The sequence below is a fragment of the Sinocyclocheilus anshuiensis genome, unplaced genomic scaffold, assembly GCF_001515605.1.
Source record: "Sinocyclocheilus anshuiensis isolate Anshui unplaced genomic scaffold, SAMN03320099.WGS_v1.1 scaffold553, whole genome shotgun sequence".
Taxonomy (NCBI): domain Eukaryota; kingdom Metazoa; phylum Chordata; class Actinopteri; order Cypriniformes; family Cyprinidae; genus Sinocyclocheilus; species Sinocyclocheilus anshuiensis.
Window position 1 is genome coordinate 1407095 of NW_015539821.1, and position 23080 is coordinate 1430174.

Here is a 23080-nt window from a genome sequence, read left to right on the forward strand (position 1 = left end):
AAAGATTTCTGCTTCAAATAAATGCTGTTCTTTTGAATTTTCTATTCATCAAAGAATCTTGAAAAATAAAACGTATCAGTTTCCACAAAAAAAAAAAATATATATATTATTAAGCTGTGTATTACAACTGAGTTTTTTTTAACATTTAATAATATTTCATAATATTACAGATTTTTTTAAATCAATTAAAAGCAGTTTAGGTGAGCATAAGAGACTTCTTTCAAAACCTTTAAAAAATCTTAGTGACCCCAAACTTTTAAATAGTAGTATTTATATAATATTTAGGCTGATACCAATACAAAAAAATGCCGTAGTGTTTCTTTCATGTATTAATTGGGTAAATTCTCACCTGTTTATGCATTAACAGAAATTTCAAAATTTAGATCATGGAAATATTAATAAATTCAAAGTAAAACCTGGGACCTAAAGCAAAGCTAGTAAACCACTGATTGCAAAATAATAATTATAAGATAATAAGGCAATAAGAAACCACTTTTATCCGTTATATACTAAAAATAGAGAGAAGCACCATTTAATCTAAAAAACCAAGGCAAACTCTATGCTACTCTATGGTGAATTTTTTTTTAAATCAATAAAGAAGAATAGTTCAAACTTGCATAAAAAGCTTTTTATTTGCTTTTATTGGCCATTTTGGATTTTATGTCTATGTTTGTAGAAGTTTTGCAATTGTTTTTTTATTTTAATGCACAATGAGCTGCACAATAGTTCTAAAAATGCAATCTAAATGAAGTTTAGTGCTTATCGTTACCATTGTGATTATATTGTCACACACTATTTACATCCCTAATCCAGCCAGTAGCCATTAGATTCAATATGTGCTTTCATCGCCTTACAACATTTCTCAGTTACTGTCATTCTCAAAATTCTCTCTCTCACACACACACAGACAGTAAATGAAAACTGACAGAGGAGTTTGAACTCGAAGCCTCTGTGACTCTTGACTCCTGGGAATCTTCTGGCAGCTGTGGGTGACAAAACAGAGCAGATCAAGAAACAGCGGCAAGGAGGAAAGAGTCCTCAGCAGTATACAGACTATACTTGCAGCTAGCTTTATTTCTTTCTTGGTGTTTTCTTTCCTTCTAAATCAAGTTGCAGCTCTTGCTATACAATATAAATGAATAAAGTCTGGGAAGGTGCTTTTTGATGCTTTTGAGTGATTGTTGGGGAGCGATACAGTATGGCTGTCAGAAATATGTCTCTTTTTCTCTGTAGCCATCCGTTTCAGCTGTGTGGATACGTCTGTTTTGTTTACGTGTTGTGAGTTCTTGCTTAAACAAGTGCCAGAGGCCTTTTTTTTAATTGTAAATGGCATAAAAGAGTGCAAGTGAAAATTAGGTTTCTGGGTGTGTCCTTGAGAAGAACATTTATAGATTAATTATTCTGTTATTGGTCTGCCACAAAAAAGTAGAAGTAATTTTAATAATATTATTTTAATAATTTAATAATTTAACAATTATTTTAATATAATAATAATAATAATAATCAAATTATAAGTATATTTGAATTATATATATATATATATATATATATATAAAATCTAAGTATCTTTAGATTACAAAAAGTATATTTGGGCTGAATATTAATATATGATTAAATTAAATAAGTTTGATATGATGTAAATTTATATTTATATTGTAAATATTTTTATATATTTTCACTGCTATTCAAAACTTTCATATTCATGATATAAAAACATAATAACATGAAAGTTTTGAACAGCAGTGTAAATATATAAAACATATTTACAATATAAATATAAATTTACATATAACAAATGTAATCATATATTAATATTCAGCCCAAATCAAGGTTATTTTCGTAAACTAAAACTAAAACTAAAACTAAGACTAAAACGACTGATGAAAAAACTATTTTGTAAACTGAAATAAAATAAAAATGTCAAAATAATTGAAAAACTAAAATGAAACTAAACTAACAACAGTTATTGAAAAACTAACTGAAATAAAATAATAATTATCAAAAATAAATAATCGTTTTCGTAATCATTACGTTCTCACCCCTTGGCAGAAAAATGGAGTGGAGGTTTAGGGAAATAGCCTACCTGTAATGGTGCATCACGCACGTGGGGTTACCTGACGGAGAGACGCAAAGCAGTTTAAAGCCTGCACGGGTCCTGCTTGGTAAACGTGCACCAGCAGTACTTAACAGAACACCCGACCCATTATCAAACCAAAACTAACAACAATATTAATGAAGTTAATAAAAACTAAACTGAATTTTATAGCAAATTTGAAAACGAAATTAAAATAAAACGAATTAAAAAATTCAAAACTATAATAACCTTGTTCATCGGTTCCATTTTTTTCCTAATTTTCTCAAACTGAATGTTAAATTTATAAAAATGACCCCATTCAAAAGTTTACATACGATTCTTAATACTGTGTTACCTAGATGATTCACAGCTGTTTTGTTTTTTTTTGTTTTGTTGTTCAAGAGTCCCTTGTTTGTCTTGAACAGTTAAACTGCCTGCTGGTCTTCAGAAAAATACTTCAGGTCCCACAAATTCTTTGGTTTTACAGCATCTTTTGCGTATTTGAACCCTTTCCAACAGTGACTGTACGATTTTGAGATCCATCTTTTCACACTGGGGACAACTGAGGGACTCATACGCAGCTAGTACAAAAGGTTCAAACGCTCACTGATGCTCCAGAAGGAAAAATAATGCAATTAAGAGCCAGGGGTGTAAACTTTTGAACAGAATGAATGTGTGTACATTTTTCTTATTTTAAATATATATATATATATATTTTTTTTAGTACTGCCCTTCAGAAGCTATAGAAGATACTTACTTTCCCAGAAGACAAAATAAGTTAAATTTACCCTGATCTTTAAATTCAAAAAGTTTTCACCTCCAGGCTCTTAATGCATCATGTTTATATATTTATAAAACTATATCCAGGCTGTTGTCGTAATTCCGGAATGAAAACTAAAAATGTAATAGCAGGGACAGCGAGGGTCTCATTGGGCTGGACGTTTGCTTTGCTCATTTGAGATGTTTGGTCACTGATCAAAGCAGCACTCATTTTGGTGGTCTGTGCACACAAATCTGAAGCAAGTGCAAGAGAGAGAGAGAGAGCATACAGGAGGGAGCTTTCCAGCTGTCTCTGGTAGCATGCCAGTAGGATGACATGGGGCTCTGAAGTGTTGGGGGGGGAGAAGCTGGCTGGGGATGAACCTGCAGAATGGTACACTGGAGATATGCAAAACGCTAATGATCCTCGCCCTCCCCCTGCTGGGACAGTTCTCTCTGCCAGGCCGCTCCAAGTGGTCCGTTCCACTGGGGATTCTCACCAGCAGGCCCAGGTATCCATGATTGCTTTTTAATGTGTGGCTCTTGGCCAATGGGAGCAGGGATTTTCATCAAGTATGACTGCAGAAATATTAAACTAGCCTGGGATTATTTTTCAGTCACAGTCCATTAAACTGTAGGGGGAAGTGGAGCCAGGAGCTTGCTCCTGCCTGCACAAGTTAGGCCAATTAGGGTTCTAATTTTTTATTAATACGCCGCAATGTTAAATAAACATGCAAACAGCTTCTGTGTTGTATGCCAATTAAATGCTGTTTTATTTGACTGCCACTTTAATCAGGCGGCTGCACAGGGGGAGGATATGCAGTTTAATTAAATTGTATTACTCTGCATTTCTTGTCAAGGCTCTTTTATGATTTCAAATTAATCTATGAGGACATCAACCATTGATTTACTCATATTTTAATAAATTATGCCAGTCCGTACCATTGCGAGACTCGACACATGGGAGAATCGTAAAGCAAAAGGGCGGAAACAAAGAAACGAGCAGTGGGCGTGAGTAATTTTTTTTTATCATGCGGCAGAACGGCACCCCCCACAAACAGTCATCTCCCAACTACGGCAGGGAGAAAGTTTCAAAAGCTCATTTTGCTCGATTTTATCACTTCCCCCGTTCCATCAATATTGCCTTCTGGTTGATTTTTAATTTCAGGTTGGAGATTATTATTATTATTATTATTATTAATCGGAGAGTGTGCCAAATAGCTAAATGAATTAACCACAATTAATTTTGTGATTCAAGAAGTTTCAAGAACAGTATCTTCTTTAGTAAAACCAATAGTCTTTGAAGAGCAAAAAAAAGATGATTTCAGTTTAGATTTTCATTGTATATTTTTAGCATTTTAATTAAGTTAGATTTATTGATATATTAATATTATTCATCATTTTTAAAATAACTTTTTTTTTTTTTAATCATTTTAAGTCGTGGGCCCGGCCCCTTGTTTTACTTTATTTTAGCAGACAAAACATTGAAAACATAATACGAAAAGTGGCTATATAAGTCAATATACAGTATATTTTGTTTTGTTTCCATCACACTTTAATGTTTTTGCCATATTTTTAAGACCCCACTGTAAGTTACGAAAATACGTCTTTATTGGTGATAATGATTATGATCATGATATTCCACTATTGTGAACCTATGAACCACAAATGATAATGATTAGTCATGATTAGGCTGATTGACAAATTGCATCAATTAAAAAAAATAAATTTTCGTGCTCTAATGCAATTACCAGAGATGAATCTCTGGGCCAGTGTTCCCATGATGATATTTACAGCATCAAGGCTCCATGACACCTTATGAGTTGGTATTTGTGTGTTTGTACTCATGGTCTCTCTAGACTTCAGGAGGGCGGAGGTAGCAGCAGAAAAAGTGGCAGCATACTGTTATTAATGCCTCGTGTCCCTTGCAGCTATGTCTGCCGCTACAGCTTCATGCTGTATTAATCAGAGTGCCGGCATGGACTGCCCCTCCAACTGCACATGATTAAGTAGGACTGGAGCAGTGTTTAAACAGACTCGGCTGATGACATTGTATTTATTTAGTGTTCTCGTCAATAGCGCGCTCAAGTGCAAAAAGTCTCTCCCCCGCCTTTTCTGGGTTTTATACAGATAAGTCAAATCTCAATGTACATACATCCAGACTACCAGCATTGTATTAGCTCTGTGCCGTGGAACAGTCATTTGATTTTCCATGTTTTTTCTCAGTACTCTATTGCAGCCATGGATTCCTTTTAAATAATGAACACATAAATATATATATATGTGTGTGTATATCAATGGTTCTCAACATTAATCCTCCACTGTCCAACATAATATTTTATATATAAATGTATACACTGTAAAACAAAATCTGCAAAAATAGTGCAAAATGTATCTGTATGTATTAACATGCAGCTATGTCTGCCGCTACAGCTTCATGCTGTATTAATCAGAGTGCCGGCATGGACTGCCCCTCCAACTGCACATGATTAAGTAGGACTGGAGCAGTGTTTAAACAGACACAGCCACACTCCCCGCTCTGAAACAAGGCTTTTGAGCATCCCCCGGGATAGAGGAGGGGTAATGAATACATCGTTTGGAGAGGCGTTGTGATGCCCTGGAGAGGGCTCTGGAAAAAGAGGACTTCTTTTTCTCCAGCCCTTGTGAATCAGGCTCTGGCCCAGAAACAGGCAGGATGGGATTGCCATATGGACAGGCTGGTGTGGCTGGTGTGTTTGGGTTGGACAGAGGTCCTGACAGAGCTGCCCCGCTGAGAGGAAGGGCCAAGTCCACCAGTCTAGTATCGGAGCGATGCCAGAACAAATCCAGGTCAGTGTGGCTAATGGAAGCACAGGCCCAGGACAGGATGGCCACTGCCAGAGCCAGAGGGCTTGTGGGAGGAAGCTTCCAGCCGGAAGAAGGCAGACATTATGTCATCCCTGCTGCTCTCTTGGCAATAACAAGACCAAGATTTTGATATATTTTGCAGTGTTGTGGGTAGTTAATTTTGTACAGTGGCTCCTAAACGTATTTGGGCACAGCAAAATATCAAACCATGTGTCATCCGTTTTAGAGAAAGATACTGCAAGCACACTTCTCAAGCAAAACATTGTTTCCAATTCTAAAACGCAATACATATGTAGATATTTGGACACATTCTGGTTGTTAAATGTTAGTGGATCTTCACTATTTGATTAATTTTCTGTTATTTTGTTAATTTATATTTAAGTTCTAATGTCCATTTTGATAATATGAACATTTCTCTTTTAGCTATTGCTGTCAATTATAAATGGAACCTTTTCATTTGGTACATTCAAATATAAATTTTCGAAATGAACAAGAGGGCCCAAACTATGGTGTTACAATGCTGTTTATTTAACAGATCAACACAACCAAAAAAACTAAAGATTAAAATAAGCTTTACATTGAAAAAAATAGGATTTACTTTGAAACAAAAAATTACAAAGAAATGGCAAGTAACACATTGAATTAAACATTACATTTTGAAGTACAGCAGAAAGATTGAAGTATTTTTTGTAAAATGTTCTACAAATCTTTGTTTTATTTACAACTTCTAGAAATCATTTTGCTTATACAAGCAACACAAATAATCATAGCTGTGCTGATATTTAGAAAAATACATCAAGATTGTGAGTGCTTTTATACAGCAGGACAGTCATATATTTCGCTCCCAGATGAATCAGCGATTTGAACAAAACAGTTGAATGAATGATTCAATGATGCACTCAATCACATGACCCCACCTACTGGTGACTTACAAAGAAATGGCAAGTAACACATTGAATTAAACACTACATTTTGAAGTACAGCAGAAAGATTGAAGTATTTTTTGTAAAATGTTCTACAAATCTTTGTTTATTTACAACTTCTAGAAATCATTTTGCTTATACAAGCAACACAAATAATCATAGCTGTGCTGATATTTAGAAAAATACATCAAGATTGTGAGTGCTTTTATACAGCAGGACAGTCATATATTTCGCTCCCAGATGAATCAGCGATTTGAACAAAACAGTTGAATGAATGATTCAATGATGCACTCAATCACATGACCCCACCTACTGGTGACTTAAGTATTAATTTAAAGACCTTTGTTCATGAATCAGACTACACTAAGTGTGCTGTGTATTTTTGATTAATTAAAAATCAATCTGTTTGTGAATCTGATTACACAAAGGACAAATCAACTATGTTTTCTTGCTATTATTTTGCAGTATGCATCCTTTTTATCTCTTCACTTTCAATTCAGATTGCAAACCTCGGATTGTAAACCTTGCCTCTGGATTGTATATTCAACAGTGGGGCGTGTTGCATCACCAATGAAAAGTGGTGCAGAAAACGCTGGCTAGAATAAAAATATCTTGGGATTTTACCAATCAAAATTTAGATTGTTATTTTACACAAACGTTTGTGTAATATGAGAACGCACCTATGTTTACTGTGCCATGATACCTGTGTGAACTTGAAAAGTTGGTTCTGAGAAAAAGAGGTCTATCATTTGTTTTTTTTTAATGCAATTCATACATGAGCATTTGTTTTTCAGTTAAAGCTATTGCAAAGTGATTTATTTCCACATTTATAGAGCTGTGTTATAATGTAGATTTCTATTTTATGTTTCTTCTCTTATTATCATGTTATCCTGGTCCTAGAATCCTCCACTCGCACATCTCACTTGAGATTCAAAGCCAGGTGCTTCCCCACAGATCAAGCAAGGACCGTTTAGGGCACTTAATGTCATCCTTGTAGAGAAATGCGAGATAATGCAGTCTCAGTTTCAACCTAAACTCCTCCATTCATCTGCATGACTAAACAGCGACGCGCCGACAAACCCTGGACAGAGATATTCTGATGGCAGATTTAGATGTGATGACACTCTTTTCTGCCTTAAATCAAACTGTTATTGCCTCCTTATCAAACCAAAAATACTCCCTCTCACACACTGTTTATGACAACTTTGACATTTCGCTCAGTTTTTAAAGCTCTTGTCAAATTTGCCAAACTGCAGGGCAGAGTGAGATAGAGAGAGTTAGGAAAGGTTGTCAGAGAGAGAGTGTGAGAAGAGGGCTTTAAAGACAAAGCGCATGAGGGAAAACCAGGGAAAAGGAAGCAGCCTGTGGGGTTGTTGTAATGTATCTGCAGTGTAGCATGTCAGTGCAGCCTTACTTTACCGCATCCTCATCTCACCGTCAATAATTAATCACAGGTGAGGCGTGGTGAGAAACATGCCCACGGATGCCAAAGGAGCTTCAACCGGTGCCAACAGACAGCAGGGAAGCCTCAAACGTGATGACAGCCATCCCTCCCCGCCTCGAGTCTCACCTTACGACATGTTCCTGTGATGCAACGCGCCACTGTATGAATTACATCACCTGTGAAAAGAGCAGGAGTGCCGTTCGGCCTCCAAATCTACGGCGAAGCGGCTGTTTTATTGCTAATTAGGCCATATCTTTTTATTCCTAGACACCAAAAAAATCAGCCACATGTATCATGGATATAAATGCGTTATAGTTGTGATCGATTGGCTGGAGCACGGCCCTGTGGCATGAATATTCATGGAGTGATGTATAGAGGGGGAGGGAGCGGCATCGGAGGCTCATGGTGTGTGATCCGTGGACTTTACAGTCACCGCCGGGTAGCCTGCGGCTAGCAGCCACCATAAACAATAACGCAAGGCCCATTTATAACACTAAAATGCATGTGTCGCCACAGCCACAAAGAGCACAAGTGACATTTTAATGGGCCTTTTTACTTTTTGTTTTTCAATAATGAATGCATGGCTTGCTGTGGTGCGCTTCACTATTGTTTTGAGGCATAATGCAGATTTTTGCTGTACTTGGCATTTATAGGGAATAATTTAATACACATCGCAATCTTCGCACGTGCTTCTCTGAGTCCACATTCAGACTGGGGGAATGGGGATTTTTTTAAGCTGAACTGGTTTTTTGTGTGGTATGGTGTGTTTGTGTGTGATATCAGAGTCATGTTTTCTTTTTGTCTTTGTGAGTACTGATCATTGTGAGTGCATGTTACCCAAAGGAGGTTGAATGCAGCTGTTAGTTTGCTTTTTTTGTGTAAGCAGGAGTGACCCCACTGTTGATCACATGCCAAGCTCGTCTCCTCACACCGTGCCACTCACACACCGACTGATGAGTGTTTATGGATGTGACATATTGAAATTGTCAAAGAAATATTTGTCCTTTACTTTTGGAATCATTCATTTTGTTTTGTTTTTCCACTCCTTCCATCCTTATTTTTTTTCTTTCCATTCATTTTCTTTTTTTCCCTTTGTTCCTTAAATCCTAATTTCCTTCCGTCCTACTTTTTCCCTCTTCTTTCTTTCCTTCCATCCTTCATACAATCTTTAATTTTTCTTTTATTTCTTACTTGCTTTGTTTTTTTTTCTCCCTTCCATGCTTCCTTCTTTATTTCTCCTTCCTTCCTTCCTTCCTTCCTTCCTTCCTTTCCTTGTTTTCCTTCCTTTATCCTGTTGCTTTTTATTCCTTCCTTTCCTATAGCTTTTAATTTTTCCTTCCTTTCTTTGTTTTTCCTTCCTTCCTTCCAGCATTGTTTCCGTCCTTTAATACTTCCTTTGTTTTTCCTTCCTCCCTCCTTTCCATTCTTCCTTTTGTTTGTTTTTTTCCTTCCTTCCTTCCTTTCATTTTCTCCTTCCACTCTTCTGACTTTTTCTCCATTTTTTTTTTCTTTCTTTCTTTCTTTCTTTCTTTCTTTCTTTCTTTCTTTCACTTGTTCTCTCCCTTTGTTTTTCCTTCTTCTCTTCCTTCCCTTCTTGCATCCTATTTCCATTCTTTCTTTTAATCATACCTTAATTGTTTATTTAGAACTTCTTCTCTCCTATCTTCATTTCTCGTTTATTGTTATTATTATTAGTTTCTAGTCATTGAATATTGCTATTTAACCCTATTTCTTAATTTTCTTTTCTCCTTCTGCAGAAACCAAACCAGGAAACGGGTTGTGTAAAACGGGAAGCATTGCTCTCTTTGGAAACGTAGTGTATAGTGGGCTACTGAACGATCACTTCTGGCATTTCGGGGTGCCCCTTGTCACAAGACTGGTAAGTGGATGCCTTCTTTGTGTTTTCCAGATTGGTGGCATGGTTGGCACTGCCTCTCTGCTCCCTTTGCCACCTCAGGATCTCCTGCTGGCAGGTGGAATTTGGCATCAGTTGTGTTTTGGCTGGGTAGGACTTGAACCAGAGGTATCCATTTTTTATACAGACCAGTGTGGCTAGGTTTATTTTAGCTTCTGCTCTGACAGCTATGCCCAAGCACAGAGAACAGCAGTAGAAAGGGAATGGGGATGATCTTACAGCCGGATGTCATGTTCTCCTTCCTGATTTCCCTCTCTGCCTTTTTTCTCAATGATGCAAGATCTAAATGAGTAGATAATGCATTGGCATATGATGTGTCTGTTTAAGAACTGAATATTAGTTGGCTACTCAAGTTTTAATTAAACTGTAATCTTAGCGCGTGTCAGTGCCTCGATCTTATTTGGAATTGATAAACATTGATACTCCCATCTTCCTCCGAAATATGTCAAACAATATTAGCATACAGGCAGTGAAGGACAGGGAGGAGGCAGAGCTGGAGCAATTTACTGCCTTATACTTGATTAAGATAAAAAAGGATTTGGAGGATCAGAAGTATAAATCTCTGAGGGTAACTTGTTTTTCGTTGCTTTCCCAATTGAGCGTGCAGACGCGTTTCAAACAAAAACTTTAGCCTCAGAATTGGGATGTAGTTCAACTGTTGTCTACTGGGAGAATGTAGCATCATTTGATTCTGGTCAGAATGTTGAGATTTTCCCCATATATCAATATGATCATTATTTTTTATGGTTGTCTTAAATTTATGGCAAAACAAACTTTTCTCATTTCACACATTTCACACATTTCTTTCCCACACATGAATAGAAATATTGCTTGACTTTACGTGAAATATTAATTGACAATATGAGATTGTTAAATCTGCTAGTTTGCATCTCAGTTATCACAGCCCTTCTAGCCCTTACTCGTATGCTAGTGCACTACTCTGTTCTGTGGGCAAAAACCTTGAGAGACATTTATAAGTAGCCATGTATAATTACTAAATAATTTCATTGTATTTAATTAGATTTTTTGCCATTAGTAGGTTTTTTGGATGTACCTTAAAAGTGTAAATTGGGATATTTGCACCTTTCCACCTTTCCTTCATATCACAGATCATGATAGTTGTTAGTAAAGGCCTTGGGACCAGCCTTAATTGGTTTCCTGGTGTTCCAAGCTGGTCCTTCCAGCCTGGCCAAGCTGGTGTTTAGCTGGATAGCCATTTGATGTCCCAGCCTGACCTGCTGAAAAGTGCTAAGTAAGTCCAGCAAGACCAGTAAATAAGCTCAGGCTGGTTTAAGATGTTTTTAAGCACGAAATGGACTGCTTTCTCCAAGTATTACAGTAAAGTCCCATTTGCTGGTAACACTTTAGTATAGGGACCAATTCTCAATATTAACTAGTTGCTTATTAGCATGCTTATCATTAACATATTGGCTGTTTATTAGCACTTATAAAGCATTTATTAACATGACCATATTCTATGTACCTAATCCTACCTAATACCTAAACTTAACAACTACATTACTAACTATTAATAAGCAGCAAATTAGGAGTTTATTGAAGCAAAAGTAGTAGTTAATGGTTTGTTAATAGCGAGAATTGGACCTTAAAAATATTTTTGACCCATTTGTCTCTTATGCTTGTGAATAAGACTATGTTAGAACTCCATGAGTGACATTCCTGACAGAAAAACATTCTAAATTCTACTTTTTGCAGCACAAGTAGAAAAGATTCCTTTTTTGTTGAATGTATTTTAAGTAGTAAATCATTCATAGTCCAATGCCTAATTTGGCTTTACAATATTTACTTAATTTAGATTGAATGTTGGTTGCTGTAGCTGGAAGGCTCAAAGCAATTACGTTTCCCAACTTTTACTTTTCCCAAACTTTCATTTTACTCTCCATTTTTGGAGATAACAAATTCTGCTAATGGCATTTGGAAATACAACGCTTCAAATAGCTAAAGCACGTTTAGCGTTTAAGTGCACCAGCATGCTACCACTCAAATCACTATAAATGAGTTCTACCTCAGTTCCAAACCACATTCCTTTTTGACAAATTAAGTAAATTAGTCAATGCCTCTGTAATCAAGCACAACAGCGCCTTGCCTTTTATCCGCTAGTTTTTTTATTAGTCCATGCATGTCACTTCCTGTACCGGTTTGGACATTGGAATGTGCTTTTAATGAAAATGGACTGGCATGGCAATCCATTCCTCAATCCCCCCACCAAACTCCGCTGCAGATGCTAAACTGCACCTTAACCAGATTAAGTCTCTTGAACGTGTTTGGAGAATCGAGCCTCCCCACCAGATGGAGAGAAATGGAGGGCGGTTGTTTTTGAATTAGGTCTCCCTCGATTTTCCTTGCAGGGTTAATGAATAAATGAACTGGCACGGTAATTGGAAGGGAGTGCTTTGAGAGAGGAGGAGAGGGGCATGCAGCTCCATTGAGTTTATAGAGGCAGAAATGATGACGTTGAATAAAGCACTGATGAGGAAGGTATAGCTCAGTGGGGCGAACATGCCTGATAGTGTGTGTGTGTGTCTGCAAAGAGGGGAGGACTCAACTTCATTATAAGGTGCTTTAAGTGCGACACGCTGTGATTGTGTCGTCTTCTTTCCAAACAAAGGCAGCGGAGGGCAGGTACAGGGGACAAAGGAAACGCGAACGTCCAATAGCCATCGCACAGACATGCACATACTGCTGAATCCTGTCAGACTGCGCTCAGAGCTGAATTTCAGCTTTTCAGCAGAATGTGTGTAATTGATAGCACTCTGGGGCTGCTTGGGCCTTGGCAGCACGCAAAACAAACGCAAACCTCCAAAGACAGAGACTTTTAATATCTGGCAGGCACACGCAGCGTGGAAGCTTGACACTTTGTGGCATGTAGATGTATTGCTGCTCACTTTTGGGTTGTAGTATGGGGGTTAAAAAAAGGGGAATCACTCGTTTCTGCTCCCGTCAAATATTCCAAGGCTTGCACTATTTCCAAGACCTGCTGTGCTTGCGGCCAATATGGCCAGATGTGTTCACCTGCCGTTGGCAGCAGCCAGCTCCTAATTAAGACAGTCTGGCTTGGCCACCGGCTCAGACCAAACCTTGCCCATCTGCCCTGCTTAAAGAAGAAAAAGACCACCTTTACACTTCACGCCGCTTGACATCTATACACAGGTGGGGCATAGAGGGCGTTAGTTGCTGCAGGCAGGGTGAGATGTGCATGATTGTATGCAGATAAAGTGAGCAGTTGTGCTAAATGCATGTAATGGATCTGGCTTTTTTTCTTTATTCCTCCTTCTGTCTGATGTCCTTCTCTTTCTTTGCACCACATCAGAGCAAAGTGTTTAACCGTTAACAAGCTTGTGCCACATTTTTAGACTCTGTGTCACATCTCGGCACAAGCCCATAAGCTTGGAGAAAAATCAGAAGAGACATGGAGATCAAACCCATGGATCGGGCCAACAGACAACTGTACTGCACAACACCGGCATTAAATATTGACTAAACGAATCGCGAGTCGGGGGAGTAAGAGAACACGACAAGGAGCATAACCAATTCAGGGCTCTGACTTTTTCCCTTTTTCCTCATCTGAGAGAAAAGGTTTCTTGTCTCTGTAATGGAAAATGACGTCCCCAGGGCCAGTCGTCCTCCGAGTGCTTAACCCGAACAAGCCAGCACCCTCGGCATGCTGGGGAAAAACAGTGAAGATAGTGCCATCGAAGGAATGCAGAGACAGAGAAAGACTGTTTTGGGTTTGAGAGAGAGAGAGAAGCAGTGAGAGACAACAGAATAGCAATGGAGTGGACAGGAATATTACAAGAAGAACAACAACAGTAGGGGTAGACTGGAGGTAGTTGTTACACGGCTGACTTTCAGTAACTATAGGGTTTTGAGTCAGAAGTCCAATTACACAAATTTGCATGTTTATGTGTGTCTTCTCTAGAAGTAGTTGTGTATGTTGGCTTCAAACATTTAGTTAGCAAATGTGTTGTGTCTTTATAGAAAATAAACCTACATTGATAATTTCTGACTGTATAAAAAGTTTAATAACTAGCCTGTCTAACTATATCCCCACTATACTATATCACTCACTATATCACTATGCCCCCCACCCCCCCAGATCATTTGCATTTGCTAGTGACATTAACTTAAAGACATTTTTAAAGGATTGTGTGATGCTCAAATCTGCTCAAGCTCCTAAATTATTTTTGTCTTTCAGCCATTTTTTCCACCCTCTTCATATTGTTAAAAAACAGAGAACAGTACAGATCTGTCATCTCACGGGCCTCTCTTTTTTGACTTATTTATGATACTGACTTGAAATAGACTTCAGGATTTGATAAGACAGTTTCTTTAATGCAACTTGAGATTCTTTTATTGCTTCACTGTGAAAACTCTGTAAGAAAAAGAAACTGATTGAGGTTCACATGTTTTTATATTGCAGTCCTGCTCACAAGTTTACATAGTCCTTGTGGAAAAAAGAAGCGAACATAAAAATTGCGGTTTCATTAAATTCTGTCCTTATTAAACTATTTAACAAAAGATATGTACATATATTCAACAAGACTAATAACTGAAATTACATGAATTATCCTGTTTAAAAGTTTCCACACTTTTGTTCTTAATATTGTATATTGTCAAGGGTATGCAATCTTTTTAATATGATTTGTGTGTGTGTGTGTGTGTGTGTGTGTGTGTGTAAATTATATATTTTGTCATGTGGAATATCCTTCATTATCATTAATGCAGCTTCTTTAGGGCAGTACTTTAAAAAAAATAAAGCTTCTAATGATCTTATATGTAACAATTTGTCTTTTTTTTAATGCTACAGATTGTGCAAGGGTTATATTCATTTTACAGAGGGAGGTATGTACATTTATAAGCACAACTTTATATAATAAAATATAAAATTTATTCATAATGATCTAATACCCCTTATCTTATCAGAACTCTTGCATTGATTTACTGCACCGATAAAATATTCCAAAGCACAATGAAAAACATGAAATGTCTCAGACAGCATCACTCCTGACATGCTTTGTTCTAATCAAAATAAAGCCAAATTAGCATTCAAATACGAACGTGCAGCAGCACAGAGGTTAATATTTACGATAGCTGTAGCTGCCTTTTGGCAGTGTGGGCTTGAAATTGCTGAGACAGCTGAGATATTAAACGGCAGCGTAACCTCCCCCCACCACCATCAACCCTCCCGAAAGGCGCATGGCTGTGTATGCATGCACTTAGACACTCAAACCACACACACATACACACACAAACAAGTCTTGCGCTCGCACACGCACCAAAAAAGCTACCAAAAAGAGCAGCCCTGTTCTCATGGCACACAACCTGTCAAGTGATTCCCCCTGCTCTCCACCGACGCACTCTGACTTCTGATTGGCTGAAAGCACAGCCGGAATCCTGCAAGCCCCTCTCCTACTGAAACCCCAGCCTCCACTCTCTCACTATCACTGAGAAAAGATTGCAAGAAAAAAAGAAAGAAAGGAAAGACGGACACAAGAAAGAGCAAAAGGCATTACATTGCATGCCGACTCGCCCTACCTAGTTTACTTACGCCTTTACCCCCGTTTGCGCCCCTCATCGTCACGTTGCACGACTTTTCATGTACATCAGCTGAGCGTCGAGACCGAGCGAGGGGAAAGAACTGCTCCTACGGTCTTCTCAATCCCCACCACTGGCCGGCTTCCCTCGGTAGCCAATGCAGCATCAGCAGCAGCAGCCAGTAGAGCAGACGCTCCTCTCTTTCCCTCCCCTCCCCTCTGCAGTCGGATTCTGAGCTGCTCCGTGGCTGTTTCAGTGCCTGAAGTGTCAATGGACTCCCCTCCCTGCGGAGGAACACAGCCTCACTGAAGGAATGCTGGGAACAGCTGCCAAACACCTCCTGGAGTGCCTGCTCTAGAACTCTCCCACACGCCAATAAGACCCTGAACAGAACGACACGGGGCAGAAGACGTGCAGAGTGAGTGATGTGAAGAAAGCCACTTATGTGGTTATAGGAAGAAGAAAGAAAGAGTGGAAAGTGAAAGGAAACTGAAGAGCAGAGACAGCAGCGCCTTTGCCTATTCCTCTTTTTTTCTTGTCAACTAGATTGTTTTTCTTTTTCTGATTTTTTTTTTTAAACGGATAGAGTGTCAACAGTTGTTGCTTCAACTTGTTTTATTTTCTTTCTGGACTGATCTGGGAAGAGCAAAGGACTTTCAAGCACCAAGAATCCAACCCACACGGCCAGCTCTGCGCCCACCCTTCGCCTGTTTTCCATCTGTGAGTGCCCACCTGCTCCTGGCCGAAATGATGATGTACTTTTGGGTGAGTAACGCCTCTGCCGTCCATCAGGTTGACCTTTATGCCATTGTTTCTCAACCCTGGACCTAATAAGACGGTGTGCTTGTAGCATGCGATAAGCCTGTCTCCTCTTTTATCTCATTCTCTCTTTTTCCTACACTTCCTCTAAGTTTATCTCTCCCACCTAAATACATACACAGATTTTCTCTCACTCAGTTACTGCTTTGCATTATTTGCTTTCAGTCGGAGCAGTGTTTAATTTTCCTCCACTCCAAAGGGCCTTGTTCCACAGTGCTGGTCCTGGAGGAGATGAGTATTCAGCCGTAGCTGTTCAGAATGGATTGTATTGATGCTCTTTTTGAGGACAGAGGATCATATGACCTGATTCTGCATAGCTCTGGTAATTTCTCAGCTCACTGATGGGGAGTATTCAAACTCACACAGCGAAAAGTGGATGTACGTTCACTGCTGCTTTATTAAGTCCCTATAGAGGGGTTTAAATGCTTTGGTATTTAGGTGTTTTCCCCATTTATATGTTTTGATGTAGTTTGTAAGTACTTCACAGCACTTCTTTGTTGCAGACGTCACTTAAACTTAACTTGGGTACGTTTTATCCACCTTTTCAGTGAGTAAAGAGTTGTAGGGGCCTAAATGTGCACTGGACAGAGAGCTTTGACCATTCTTATAAGTTTCATTGCTTTTAGTATCTTGTTCCATGTAAAATGTTCAACTTTTAAAGGAATAGCTCACCAAAAAGTAAGAATTTACTCACTCTCATGTTGATCCAAACCTGTATGACTTTAATTATTATGAAGAACATAAAAGACATTTGGAAGAACTGGTTTTGTTCATATAATGTAAGCCAGTGGGGTCCAAAACCACATTGGACCCACTGACTTTAATTGTAAGGACAAACAAAGATATTTTTCAGAATGTGTTTGTGTTTGACAGATGAAAGTCTTACAAGTTTGGTATGACATAAATGTGAGTAAATGATGACAGAATTTTAATTTTGGGTGGACTATTCCTTTAAAAATGTGACGGCACTTTTTGAGTCTTTTTTGTCATTTAGTGTCTTGGGCCATTTTTGTGTTCAGTTCTCTTTTTTAAATAGCTTTTCTATATAAATGAAATCATTGATCAAGGTGTCTCGGTTTTTATTTTATTTTTATTTAATTCATTATCTATTTATTTTTTATTTTATTTGTTTGTTTATGTATTTATATATCTATTTATGGTTTGGTTGTTAGCATCATGTACCATGAGATGCTGCATTAAAGAGTAAAAATGTTTTTTTTTTTTCTAGCTAGACTGACATCATTGATCATTTTGACGTGTCTCATTGTTTTTTAGCATTTTGTACCATGAGATGCTGTGTCCCGTAAAAATTACTTTAACTTTTTTAAAAACCCAACACTCTGATTGTGAAGGGCTCATTTTGAGTCTTTGAGTCCATTGCACTTATTTTTAATAGGTTTTTTTTCTATTTAAACATGCTAGACTGATGTCATTGATCGTTTCAGCATCTTGCGTCCAGTAAAAACAACTTCAATATCTTAAAAACACGGCACCCTCATTCTGAACGGCCTCTTACTTGCACCTCTAAAAAATAATGAGGAGGTGAGAGGAAGAAACAACAATACAATGATACTGGCAATGTCAGACTGTGCTGAAAATGGGCTTTTAGCTTATGGAAACCCTTCTCCGCCATAAACCTGTGTCCCGTCCTGCATCCCGTTTTCTCGGCCTCACAGCGCTCCCTCACTCCCCGTCAGGGGCCAGATGAAAAGTGTGCGCTCGTAGATGTGGCAACCAGGATTTAATGATCGTCAGAAAGCAATCTCTCATCTTTTGAGCTGGCTGTGCTCTTTGATAGCACCGACTGCCCATTAATCATTCCCCTTCATCACTCCAGTCTCATCCGGCCCAGCGCGGGGCAGAGGGCCTCTGCGGCTGCCACGCGCCCTCACGCAGACGGTACAGGCTGTGTCACGGGGGCCACAGGGGCCCGTTCTCTCAGAATCAAACTCGCAGATGTGCTTAATCTAATCTGAGCTCACTTTCTGATGGCCCGGGTGAGAAGAGAGATAACATTTACCCCTGTCAGACATCCTGTAACTGATTAGCTCACACAGGCAGACTGACGCTTATTTCTGATGACAGATAGCTCTTGTCTTTTTTGTCATTTAGTGTCTTGGGCCATTTTTGTGTTCAGTTCTCTTTTTTAAATAGCTTTTCTATATAAATGAAATCATTGATCAAGGTGTCTCGGTTTTTATTTTATTTTTATTTAATTCATTATCTATTTATTTTTTATTTTATTTGTTTGTTTATGTATTTATATATCTATTTATGGTTTGGTTGTTAGCATCATGTACCATGAGATGCTGCATTAAAGAGTAAAAATGTTTTTTTTTTTCTAGCTAGACTGACATCATTGATCATTTTGACGTGTCTCATTGTTTTTTAGCATTTTGTACCATGAGATGCTGTGTCCCGTAAAAATAACTTTAACTTTTTTAAAAACCCAACACTCTGATTGTGAAGGGCTCATTTTGAGTCTTTGAGTCCATTGCACTTATTTTTAATAGGTTTTTTTTCTATTTAAACATGCTAGACTGATGTCATTGATCGTTTCAGCATCTTGCGTCCAGTAAAAACAACTTCAATATCTTAAAAACACGGCACCCTCATTCTGAACGGCCTCTTACTTGCACCTCTAAAAAATAATGAGGAGGTGAGAGGAAGAAACAACAATACAATGATACTGGCAATGTCAGACTGTGCTGAAAATGGGCTTTTAGCTTATGGAAACCCTTCTCCGCCATAAACCTGTGTCCCGTCCTGCATCCCGTTTTCTCGGCCTCACAGCGCTCCCTCACTCCCCGTCAGGGGCCAGATGAAAAGTGTGCGCTCGTAGATGTGGCAACCAGGATTTAATGATCGTCAGATAGCAATCTCTCATCTTTTGAGCTGGCTGTGCTCTTTGATAGCACCGACTGCCCATTAATCATTCCCCTTCATCACTCCAGTCTCATCCGGCCCAGCGCGGGGCAGAGGGCCTCTGCGGCTGCCACGCGCCCTCACGCAGACGGTACAGGCTGTGTCACGGGGGCCACAGGGGCCCGTTCTCTCAGAATCAAACTCGCAGATGTGCTTAATCTAATCTGAGCTCACTTTCTGATGGCCCGGGTGAGAAGAGAGATAACATTTACCCCTGTCAGACATCCTGTAACTGATTAGCTCACACAGGCAGACTGACGCTTATTTCTGATGACAGATAGCTCTTCGTGTGTGTTTGCTGCTTTGTGTGTGTGCTTTCAGAAGTATTATTCCAAATTCTGAGCTCGGATTCGATAAGAGGGTGTGAATGTGTGTGGACAAGTTTTTCTCACACCTTCAATAAGGACATGACTGTGAACAATTACGGATTTAATGATAATATAACAGTGGCATGGAAATTAAAATAAGCAGAGGAAGTGAGTGCGGGGGGGAAGTGCTGCTCTTTATGTTCAATAATAAATAATTGCGAGCTCATAGCGAGGGACTTGTTTTTCAGTGAGCATGTGTAGAGCTGGAAGAGCATAGAGCTTATTCCTGGTTTAAAACAGCACACTGGCCTGTTTTTATACCCCCCAAGTCAGGCCTAGCCCAAAACAACCTTTGCAATTTACTTTTAATGATCTGTGCTATTGCTATAGGATTGTGTGTTTCACATCACCAACTTGTTTGTTTTTTGTAGGGTGGTCATGATACCACGATATCGTTCTTTAAAAAAAATTATTTAGATAGTAATAAAATATAATATAATAATATTAATGGAATATATTTAACAAGTCATGTTTGCTGTTTGTAAACAAAACATTTTATTTTATTTTATTTTATTTTATTTTATTTTAATAGTGACTTGGTTCTGAACTACTGGTATTTTTACATCTATAGGGTGGGTGTACATGCTGTGATTTTATCCCATCACATAAACCATATTTTCCTGCCAAAAGTAATTGGTTTTCAGTCATCGAATGGCCACGGTACTCCTCTGATTCCATGTTTTCAAATGCTAAACATGGTAAAAGCATACAAAAATTTGCAATAGTTAAACAAAAAAGCCTGTTTATGCCTGTTTATGTGGATACAAAAAGTATTAACCATGTAAAAGCCATGCTTGACTTTAGGGCGTTGCATAATCAAGCGGTGGCTTTCGGAAGCAGTGTCAATCAGCCATGTTATTCGGAGTAGAGAGCGGCTGCCGACGGTGTCATGTTGCTAAATGAAATGCTTGCACTAATTTGTCACCACTTTAATTGATCTGTGTTCTCTAGTTGCATACTGTGGGTCCTGTAACATATATTGTGTGTTAATTTCATCCAGCTGCTGTCTGACAGCCAGAAAAAGTCTTATTCAATCTAGTGTAGGAGCCAGGACAGTAGCTCTAACAGAGTGACCTACAGTAGCATTTCTTTTCTTTTCTTTTTTTAATCCTTTGTTCTTTTCTTTTCTTTTTTTTCTGTATAGAGCAGCTATTTTCAGCCGTGACATTTACAAATGCATGCCGAGCAAGTCTTGGTTTCTGTAAAGTCATTATTGTTGACCCCTTGGCTGTTTGTGTTTTTAAGTTGAGTGCAATATTGTCACCTCAGTTGCCAACAGCTCAGCATCCAATGCAATCCGCTCTCGCCTCATCCTTCCCTCACTCCATCACTTTCTTCATCTCACTTCCTGCTGTCCTTTCTCTCTTTCTTTCACCCAGGGGCAAGACCAAATATGGGCCAGGGTGACACTGGTCCTCCCAATCAAAGCTGCCAGAATATAACCTACTGATATATATTTAGAATATAAAAATAAATTTGGACGCAAATAGTCATAGGTCACATACTTGAGTACAATGATATTTACGTTGTATATAGTTTGAAAATGCCAAATAGGAAAACTATATGATTATGGTTAACTGAAACATGTTGCATGTTTTTGTGAAAGTTTTCATCACAGTAACTACACAATAAATGGGAGTCATAGTGGGACAGTTGTTTTTCAGTAGTGTATTCTGCATTTAACTTGTTTATAATTTGCCTTAACAATAGTCCTAAAAGTTTTTTAAGGATTAACCCTTTAAATGTGACTACAAAGAATACTTAAAATGTTATTGTCATTAAAGTAAATAAACACTTTTAAATTTTTTATTTTAAATTTAATTTTAAGTTTAACAGTGTTGTTATTGTTAACTAAAACTCAAGCTATTAAAAAAATTACTTCAGCTTTATCTCAATTAGGGAACAAAATCTAAAAATTTGATAAAAAACTAAAAACTAAAAAAAAAAGAACAAAACATGTAAATTAAAAAATGTTGCCTTGGCAACTAAGTAAAATAAATTGTTCAAATTGAAGTACTAAAATTACTAAAACTAAAACTGAAATAAAATATAAAACAATTAAAAAAACAGCAAAAAAGCACAAAATGACTAAAGTTAAACTACAAAATTCAAAATATTAATAAATACTAATAGTATATATAAAAACACAATATGTTTTTAAAATGTATATATTTTTTCATCAAAGATCCATTGTATAGCTACACAACTGTGTAGTTAAACTGTCTCATATGGACTAAAAAAGGGAGGGTAAAATGCTTAATTCCCATTGAAAATATACACAGAGTACAGACCCATGCACTTGGCGCTTTTTGGCCTTGCCACTCTCTTGCTTCCCTTTCATCTGTCATTGAATATGTGAAGCAGTAGCATCATGGTAAGATAAGCATTGTAATGGTCAGGCGATCGGGATCAGCTAGAACCTCCCATCCACCTCAGCGAGCCCCTGGGGGCCTCACTACCGGCACAGGGGTCCCTGCAGCTCCTCCCTCCGTCATGTGTAATACCATCGCCTCACGCTGACTCTTACACGCCCGTCACGGCCTAATGTTCTCCTCGCTGCAGATAAGACCATTAAACAGCAGAGCAGGAGAGGGATTTCTCCCCCGACTACAAAAGGGATCCGTGAGCCAAAGAGAATCATGCTGTTCTGCAGATAGTAGAGAGAAAGAGAAGGAGAAACAGAAAGAGGACACGGTGGCTCAAGCTTATCACTTTTTGCTATTGCATTAGTTGTGTTTACACAGGGTTTCCCAAGAAAAAGGTCATTACAGGGATGCTCCATTATCTTCCTCTCTCTTTCAACTTCCTCCATTCTCCTTCTTTCTGAAGGTGAGAGTTTAGGGCATTATCCCCTTCACAGTTTAATGCCTGACACCTTTCTAATGGTCTGTGGGAATGAGAGGTGAAGTGCAGGAGATCAGTGGCCCCCTACAGATCCCGCCAGCTCCAGATGCAGAGTGTAGAGCTTCGGATCTAGGGATTGATAGCGCTGTGGTCAGGTCCAGGAACGGTGGAGCTAGGTCATGCAGAGGGCTCCTGCATCCTCCGGCCACTGAGCCAAGCAGTGCACTGAGAGAGAGGCTGACCGTGAAATGAACATAAAACAATGAGCATAATTACTCAAAGAGTTCCCGAATCAGCAAGCGTGGACAGCTGACTTATTAGGGGGGATGTTGGCCATCGTGTATTCCGAGGGCACATCCTCTAGTAAATGTGAGCGGAAGAAGTATAGTGAGGGTGTAGTTTGTTTAATATGATCTCTTTTTTACCTACAATAATAGTGAAACTAAAAGGAATAGTTCATCTAGAAATAAAAATGTTGTCATCATTTACACACTGTCATTTCTGAACTTTTAGTGTGGTGTTCTTTATTCTGTGCAACACAAATCTATATTATTTTGGAAAATGTTATTTTCTTTTGCAAAAAAAAAAAAAGACTTTGTTCACACAATG

The 23080-nt window shown here is 38.4% G+C and overlaps 1 protein-coding gene across 5 annotated transcripts in view; it reads left to right on the plus strand.

Annotated features, from left to right (window-relative positions):
* The window catches only part of LOC107684054 (RNA binding protein fox-1 homolog 3-like), a 451861-nt gene that overhangs the window by 278385 nt on the left and 150396 nt on the right, over positions 1-23080 (plus strand). For all 5 annotated transcript variants that reach the window (XM_016480199.1, XM_016480195.1, XM_016480200.1 and 2 more), the window contains exon 5: positions 9805-9926. In XM_016480199.1, coding sequence (XP_016335685.1) covers positions 9805-9926 — 122 coding nt within the window. The remainder of the gene's footprint in view (positions 1-9804; positions 9927-23080) is intronic.